Genomic DNA, 9,136 nt, shown 5'->3' with positions numbered 1-9,136 from the left:
GAGTCGTGGAATATTGGACCTGGAAAGGACCTCGAGAGGTCAACTCCAGTCTCCTGTTCCCATGGCTGGACCATCGAGGTCATCCCTGTTAGATACTCATCCAACCGATGTTTAAAAATCTCCCGAGATGGAGATTCCACAGCCTTTCTAGGCAATTTGTTCCAGGGTTTAACCACCCAGACAAATAGGAATTTGTCCAATCTAAACCTCCCTTACTGCAGTTGAAGCCCCTTTGCTCTTTGTCCTGTCCTCAGAGACTAAGGCAAATAATTTTGTCTCCCTCCTCCTGATAACACCCTGGTAGGTGCCTGAAGGTTGTGAAGCCATCTCTTTTCCAAACCAAACAAACCCATATCTTTTAAACTTCTCCCAGAGATTATATTCGTAGGCCTTTAATCATTCTAGTGTTGATAGAACCTCTCATTGTTAGATGAATTGTGAATACAGCTAATATTTATGTGCGTAATATAAATACAGTGTTCACCTGACTCAAGCAGATCCACATGAAATTCTCTGGCCTTACTTAACCAGGACATCAGACTAGATGATCAAAATGGTCCCTCAGTGCCTTATAATCAGTTAATCCAGGGCAGGCAACATGGTATTGTAATGCAAAGTGCCAGCAGAGACTTCCGCACCTGTTCCAAGGGGGCAGAGGAAGTAAAAAACCATCTCCCAAGGTAGTTGTGTGACCTGGATGGATGAGGCATTGAAGAATCAATCAGCATGTCACCAAGGAAGTCATTTATAAAATCTGAGGAGTATTCTTTAAAACTAGGCCATGGGGAGCCCTGGAGAAATGCATTCAACTGCCAAAAAAACAAAAATGCCAGCCCGACCCTAGCCAGAACCTGAAATGCTGCACTTGGAAATGCAGCACATGGAAAAACCCAAATGGACTTTGTTGTGCAGCAGGTAGGAATTTTTTTCATCATGAAAATTCTGGTGAAAATAGTTCTCTACACCCCAAAAAGAGGGGAACATTTTATGAAATGTTTCTCATTTTGATCCATATTTTTCCTTTGACATTTCAAAATTTGAAAATAGAAAGAACCCTGGGGAGCCATGGAAATTCCTTTTTGTCCACGAGTATCTACACTCTGTGGGAGTGGACACGGATAGCCCCCCATTTATTTCGGAGGATACAGATGCAGATGCAAATTTTGTGTCTGACCAGGATTCCAAAGGTATTTCATTGAGAGTACTTTGAGTAAATCGGCTCAGTTAATTTTTCAAAGTATCTATCAACAGAGTGATAGGAATTTCCTTTCTCTTTCAGTTTCTCTTTTTGGATTAAATGCTATTCTTCCAATTTTCCTGATAGGTAAAACCTGCATTAAAAAGGAAGGATCATCAGGAGATACTTCAACCAAGAGTTAGCAAATTTCTTTCTTTCATACTGTTTCCATTAACTTTATTTTTCATTCTCTAATTTTGCCAGTTGTGTGAAAAGATGGCCTTCGCTATGGTGTTTCTAATGGCTCCCTTCACTTCTTGGTTCCTCAGACTATAGATTATGGGGTTCAATGCTGGTGATACAGCTGTGTACATGAGGGAAACCAGTTGGTCAGTTTCTGGGGCGGAGCCCGACGGAGGTTTCATGTAACTCAAAAGGGCTGATCCGTAGAGCAAAGTCACCACCGTGAGGTGGGAAGAGCAGGTGGAGAAGGCTTTTTGCTTTCCCTCTGCTGATGGCAGCTTGAGGATGGTGGCGATAATGCGGGCGTAGGACAGAATTATTAGTAAAAAAGGGCTCATCACAAACAGCACCAGGACGGAGAAGGCAAAGATGACATTCACCCATGGGTCAGTGCATATGATCTTCTGCAATGATGGCCCATGGCAGAAATAGTGGCAGATGTGGTTGGAGCCACAGAAGGGCTGGCTGAAGAGCCACATGCCCTGAGACACTGCTACGGAGATGCCAATGATCCATGAAGCGCCTGCCAGCAGCGCGCACGCTCGGCTGCTCAATATGGTTGTGTAATGCAAAGGATGGCATATGGCCACGTAGCGGTCATAGGCCATGGCTGCAAGGAGACAGCACGCTGTGAGGCCCATGATAGAGATGACATATAATTGGGCTGCACAACCGTTAATGGTGATGGTCTTTTCCTCCACCAGCAGGTGAGCCAGCAGCTGAGGGGTGATGCTGGTGGTGAAGCAGATTTCCAGGAAAGACAGGTTCACCAGGAAGAAATACATGGGGGTGTGGAGGGAGAGGTTCAGCTTTACCAGGAGGATAATGAGCAGGTTCCCCATCAATGTGAACAAGTAGAACACCAGAAGCACGATAAACAGGGGGATTTGCAGCTCTTTGAGGGATGAAAACCCCACCAGGATGAACACATCAGAGATGGTCTGGTTCTCCCCAGAGAGATTCTCAGAGCTGGTCATCTGTAGGAGTGACAAAGAAAGACACTGACTCCCATCTGTCTATCCCTCTTGTCTGCTTCTTAATCTTTCTCTTCATGCATCTGATTACTTCAGCTGGAACACGCAAAAGCCTCTGCCATAATTAATGTATAAGAAGCTGCCAGACTTCTTCCTTCTCCCCCTTTCAGATTCTTACTGCAACACCACCATCACCAAATGTAATTTCTCAAAGGAGGGCAAATATTGACCTCACTCATATCTCACACAAAGATCGGTCCCTCTCCTGGCTAGTGTCCCCAGTGGAGTTTCCACACACCAAGCCAGGGCTGCTCATGTGCGAAAAGGAATGCTGCTGGGCCCCACGTTTCTCAAGCCCTCTGCAGAAGGAGAAGTGTGATGAAGCTTCAAAACCAGGTGGGATTTAGGCCTTTTCTGAACTTTGAAAGTTTATTCTTCCCCAAGTGTTACAGAACAATTTAAATCCTTTCTGCCTCCTCAATAGTGGCACTCTAAGGCCACATCTATGTTAGTAAGTTCTTTCAAAATATCCAGAGGAGCGTCTACACACAAAAATCATCCTTTCAAAATTAAATCGAAAGAAAGTGGTTCTCCTTTCTAAAGCTCTATAGCACTCCCACTTCAGGAAGAGCTCCTTCTTTTGAAAGTTTCTGTCAAAAGCAAACACGTATAGATGCTCAATGGGCCCCTTTTTCGAAAGAGCAGCTGACTTTTCAATTCCTGGCCCATTCTTTGGAATGATCAAGGGCTGGGTGAATGCTCTCTTTCAAAAGGACAGATTTCGCTTTCGATCCACTTTTTTGTGTATGGCCGTGCGCTTTCAAAAGAAGTTCTTTCGGAAGAGACCTTGCTAAAGAACTACTTTCAGGTGGTCACTGTAGTGTAGGCGTAGCCAAAGTGTTTTGAAATAACTATCCTAGCATCTACACAATGCAATAATTTCAAAATAGCAGTTGGCTTATTTTCAAGTTGGTAAACTTTATTCCATGAGGTGTAGTGCCTATTTTGCAATGTAGGTGCTGAGAAAACAGGAAATAGAGCCTCTTTTGAAATAAGCCATAATGGATCCAATGGCTCTATTTTGAAATAGGCCCTATATGTGTCGATGTTGGGTTTCAAAATAGCAAAGTGCTATTTTGAAATGCATTATGGGCACATCTACACTTGCCCCTACCTTTTGGAAGGGGCATGTAAATGAAGTGGGTCGAAAATGCTAAGGTGTCGCTGATATGAATATTCAGCACCTCATTAGCATAATGGTGGCCACCCAGAGCGTCAAAAGTGCTGCTTTTGAATTGCAAGCTAGCAGTGGGGATGGGGTCCCTCCGGAAGGAAACCTTGATTTGGAAAGCACCCTTCTTTTGGGAAGAAGAGTGCTTTCAAAATTGGGGTTTCCTTTCCTTCGCGATTTGAAAACACCACTTTTGATGCTCTGGGTGGCCACCGTTATGCAAATGAGGCACTGAATATTCATATAAGTGCCTCGTTAGCATTTTTGGTCCACTTCATTTACATGCCCCTCCTTTGTAGCTGTGCTATTTTGAAATAAGGTCATTTGGACCAGCTCTTCTAGAATAGATTATTTCGAAATAAGACCACTGTGTAGGCATACCCTAAATTTCTGGTTTTCTACCAGGATACAAAAAATACTCAGAGCTATTTCTTAGCTGTGTAAATCTTAACAGCTCAGGTGGCATGAAAGAACTGGAGTGATTTACGCCAGCTGGGGACCTTTCATGTCCTGGTTCTAAAGAATTTTACAAAATTTTGAGGAGTAAAGGGGACTTCGAAGTACCGGTGGGTGAGCTGTGGCTGGACGTGAGCCGACACTTCGAAGTTTAATGCTTTGAAGTTCCTGCGGTGGGCTTAGGGGGGAATTTGCTTAATGAAGGGCTGCATACGCACCGCAATGCTGCATTGATAAACTCCCAACTCCCTACTTACCATGGCCCCTTTGAAGTGGGGAGCTAGTGTAGACAGGGCCATACTTCTGCATTTGTATTTATTTTTACTTCAAGGACATTTGTTGAGAGGGAACTTCAGTATCACAGGCCTGACAGTGAAGTGACAAAGTTAAAACGAAAACGAGTGGTAACGTAAGTTAAATTTTCCATGCCCTTAGCACCTCCTATCTGTAGAACTCAAAGTAAAGCATCAAATAATAGGGAGTTACTCAGCAGCGAACCGGGAAGGACAGAGAAAAGAGGCTGAGTCACACACACACAGGAAAGGTTCATCCCCAGAAAGGAGAAGAACAGACACACAAACTCAGAGGGAATCTCAGAGAATAAAGTCAAACCAGAGCAAACGCCAGTGGAGCAACTGTGCAAGGAGCAGTGTACAAAACAATTTTAAGGAAAGAAGTGTTTAAAAGAAATATTCTCAAATACGTAGACCTGGAGAAGAGGAGGGAATGTTCCCATTCCCAGGAGCTCCTCTGGGGAGCCTGTATGAACACCTGTGAACACTTTCCACCAGAACAGGACCATCGCGGTACACGTGGGGAAATGGAATTTCTATCTCAGGGTTCCTCTAAATGTCTTCATGCTGAATCAACATGAAAAGTTATTTGAGAGAAAAACTTAAATTCGATTCAGAGACCACAATATGAAAAACTGAATACTGCCATTAACTGCCATGTTTTTTCTCATGGAGAACATCAAAAGAGATGACATCTTTTATGTTTCAAAAGCGGTTTGATTTATTCTTCGCTTGTTTCCTGACACTAGAACATAAGAATGGCCATACTGGGTCAGACCAAAGGTCCATCCAGCCCACTATCCCGTCTGCCGACAGTGGCCAATGCCAGGTGCCCCAGAGAAGGAGAACAGAAGACAATGATCAAGTGATTTATCTCCTGCCATCCATCTCCTGCCCTTGTACTGAAGGCTAGGGCACCATACTTTACCCCTGGCTAATAGCCATTTATGGACCTAACCTGCAAAAATTTATTGAGCTCTTTTTTAAACCCTAATGGAGTCCTGGCCTTCATAGCCTCCTCCGGCAAGGAGTTCCACTGTGCGCTATGTGAAAAAATATTTGCTGGCCTAAAGTAAATGGAGATATTTATACACCACTAGGAATGTTGGTTCTTATCTTTGATAGTTGAGTGAAATGTTCAGAGATCATCAGAGATCATCAAAGCCACTAGATGCTACATTTGTAAGCAGGAAACCATGAAATAAATTTAGGAACCATGTAATACATATATTATATGGAGAGAGAGCTGAGGTAAATTCAGCTGAAAGAATCAACAACTTGACTCTTGGGCTCTGGGCTCAGAGAATGGGCCATGAGGGGTCACGGAAGTGGATTCCCTTAGTAGAAAAGATCAGACCGATCCTGCTCTGCAGACAGTGTTCAGATCCAAAGACAAGACACACTTTAAGAAACCAAACAAAAGAGCCATCCTGTAGCACTTTAAAAACTAACAATGCTATTTATTAGGGGATGAGCTTTGGTGGGAAAGACCCACTCTTTCTGGTCTGGGGAATAATGGATAACTGAGCAAAAAAGAACTCAGAGGAAAAAAAATCAGAAAGAAAAGAAAACGGAAAGAAACATTTAAACATTTCCACTCCAATTCAAAGGCTGGGGAATGTAGTGGCAAAGATGAGAGATGTGAGAAGCAAGAAACACCACCACCAACACAACAAAGACAAAAATAACGAACAGAATCACAGTGAGGGTGATGGAGGAGGGTGATCTCTTCCGCTGGTGGGCACTGTGGAATTACGGGACAAGGTCTTCCCCTGTTAGGATTAGCAAAGAGGAGCTCAAGCCAAGCTCAGGACCTTGGCCGCAATTCTCAAATTGATGGACTCAGATAGAGAAGCTCTTAGAACAACAGACGAATTGTCACACAGATAGGTGTGGGGGGGAATTGCTATAGCGATGGATTTAGGGGAACTCACACACCCAGCCCCTGGGCTTAGATACAAAATAAGGTTCTCTAGGCAGGTACGGAAAATTCAAAGGAAGAAATCGGTTACATGGGTTTGCTCAATATGCAGATACGGCAGAACTCCCGTGGACCTGAGTGGAAGAACAGTCCTGGGTTTTTACCTACCTTGTGCAAGAACAGCAGAGACGTCGCCGAGCTGCAGCTGCTCTATGAGGAGAAGGAAGCAGTGGGGTTTTTATTTCATCCCTGGCTTCTGGGATGAAGTCCCTAGAGGAAATTCTTTTAATAATCCAGTTGAGGAAGTGGTACAAATTACTGACAGTGGTAAATTGTGTGATACTTTTCTGTCTAGAGGAGGAATGATTTTTGCCTGAGGCAACACAACACAACACAACGCACACAAAGACTCTCTTGCAGAGGCAAAAACAGCACTCAAGGCTCATGACGCTGGTTCCCAGATGTTCAGCCTGTAGGCCCCATTCTTGCCTTAGTTGGAACCCACGAGCAGTAACACCCTGTCCTACCTGCTCTAACCATTACACCCCAGTCCCCTCCCAGAGCTGGGACCAGAACCCAGAAGTCCTCCCTCCCACAGCCCCACTGCCCTCTCCAGAGGTCCAGACCCAAAGCCCAGCGCCATCAGTGGGATGGTCCCCTTTGGTTCCTAGATTCTGGCATGAACAGAGCTAAGGGTGTAACCGATAATTGGTACTAGGCAGTGGCTGGACGCACATCCCAGAGTGGTCATGACAGAACTTGTGAGGGACCATCTTGATACCAACACGCCGCCCACGGGGAACAGACTGACTGAAAGAGCCAGGGTCAGGGCAGGGGCTGAACTGACAGTAGATAGAAGTGATTGACAGCCTGTGTGCAAGGCGAGGGTTGGTCCCTAGATAACCTCAGAGGATGGCAACCAGATGCATCAGGAGGGATGTGTAACTGGTTTGTAGCTAGGTAGAAAAATGGAGTTGTCTTTGTCCAGCCTGGCGGGCAGATGCGGGTCCCATGCTACTGACTGAGTCAAGGCCACTATCTCAGGCACATATTCCCAGCCTGCTCCAGGGGTGCTGTTACTGTACATCGTTTACAAGAAAATCGACCGGGTGCCTTTCATCTCATCTGGTTTTGTGGTCTTTGGAGACCCCTTGGACTCTGCGCGGGGCCTGTATGAAGCACAGAGGGGCAAACACTCCCTCAAATCGTTATCACCATTGATTAGAGCTAGACACCTGTCAGGACACTACATCGGTTACTTTTGCCCCACAGTGAGAGGGCTCATTCCTTCTAGCAGAGAACAACACTCTGGTTCCTGACATGTTGAATATGTCACCGATTTAATTTCCCAGATTGTGGCTCTGACTTTCGGTGGGTTCCAGTCCAAGATGACCACCAGGATGATCAGAACCTCTGCACGTCTTGGGAACCCTGGGGTGGGTGCTGTCAACTCTCAGACGTAGGAGAATGCATTGTATGGACAAATGTGTTACTAACGCAGTTTGGGAAGTCGCTAACACACGAGGGAGGCAGCGACAGTACGGAAGGATACTTACATTTCCCTTTGTAAAGAACCCAAAGAGTTAGTGATCATCTTCCTTACCTTCCCTCACCCTCATCACCACCATGAGTGGTCCTCACACCAGCATCTGCCACGGCACAGAGCCCAGGGTACACTTTAATAATGTGTTACACCAATGCTATTGGGCCTGATGTATATTCAGAGGTGTTCCTACCGCTTGTCTTTATGTATAGCTCAGCTCCATGTTACTATCGAAACGGACTTTGCCCTTGGCCCCAAACCTCTAAGCATGTACCTCAATTAGTAGCCCAGGAATTCTTGCAATGGGACGCAAGCTGAAGCCCCAAGCTGAAAATATCCCAACCTGGTATAAACTAGCACCAAAAGGTTCCTCATTGCAATGGTGCCAATAGAAGCAGAGCCCTGGGATGTTTCATGACTGAAGACCACTGTTTTGTTTGTGTAGTTACACTAACTAATGGAGCACCTTCACCTCTCCATGACATAAGGCCTTCCACTTTCCCTAACCTTTTCAGCTCTTCTTGTCTGCAGGACTGTTGTAGACATCTGGGCCCCTGGACACTTGAGACACAAATCTGGGAGGTGATCCCTATTCCCGCACCAGTGATTGCACAGCTGTGAACTCTCTGCATGGGCTACAGGTCACACTCACACAGAGTTGTGGGCACATCAGTCACGGGATACAGAGACATTCAGTATATTTCGCTTTGTTGTTCTGTTTGATGCATGTCTATAACGCCCTGTGCCATGAAAGACACAACAACGGGAGACAGAGGGGATCAGACTAGGAAGCTGGGGGGTCTCTTATGACTTTCAACCCTATGACTCCATTTCAGTATTAGGTACGCTGTACACTTGCCATGCTCGGGGTGAAGCAACCCCAGGACGTGAATCTCAGAGACACACAAACAGAATCTCTGGATGCCAGGAAGAACCAGGAGAGCTATAGTGATTATCTTTTCATTTGTTTATTCACAAAGGCACTAATTCCCATCCCAACTCAGGAGGCAAATGAGGAACAGAGACAGCTACAGGTGGCAAAATCATCATTGTTCTACCTGAACTTTCTCTTCAGGAGCCCAGGAGGGGAAGGTTGTATTCCTGGAGGTCTTATTTGTGTCCTTTCTTTCCTGATGATAGTTAAACACCTCAGACTCATTAACAGCAAGATGAGGGAGCTGTATCTCCCACTGACATCAGTGATAACTTGGCCCCTTTGCAAATCAAGCCCATTCTGAGCTGAATGGAAACTTACCAAGGACCGTACCAGGTCCATGCAAACAAATATAGGTTAAAAT

At 45.3% G+C, this 9,136-nt stretch overlaps 1 protein-coding gene across 1 annotated transcript; it reads right to left on the bottom strand.

Moving 5' to 3' along the window:
* Nucleotides 1–1,428: 1,428 nt before the first annotated feature.
* Nucleotides 1,429–2,397, bottom strand: LOC142005092 (olfactory receptor 10A4-like). The gene has a single exon (XM_074982786.1). It carries the CDS (start codon nucleotides 2,395–2,397, stop codon nucleotides 1,429–1,431), a length of 969 nt encoding a protein of 322 aa, XP_074838887.1.
* Nucleotides 2,398–9,136: the final 6,739 nt, after the last annotated feature.

Source organism: Carettochelys insculpta, chromosome 32 (assembly GCF_033958435.1).
Source record: "Carettochelys insculpta isolate YL-2023 chromosome 32, ASM3395843v1, whole genome shotgun sequence".
NCBI classification, from domain to species: Eukaryota; Metazoa; Chordata; order Testudines; family Carettochelyidae; genus Carettochelys; species Carettochelys insculpta.
Note: the sequence above shows the minus strand (reverse complement) of the source record. Positions and strands in the feature narration are given on the sequence as shown.

Excerpts from the sequence above, each read along its gene's own strand:
- LOC142005092 (XM_074982786.1), bottom strand. The coding sequence starts at position 2,397 with ATGACCAGCTCTGAGAATCTCTCTGGGGAGAACCAGACCATCTCTGAT.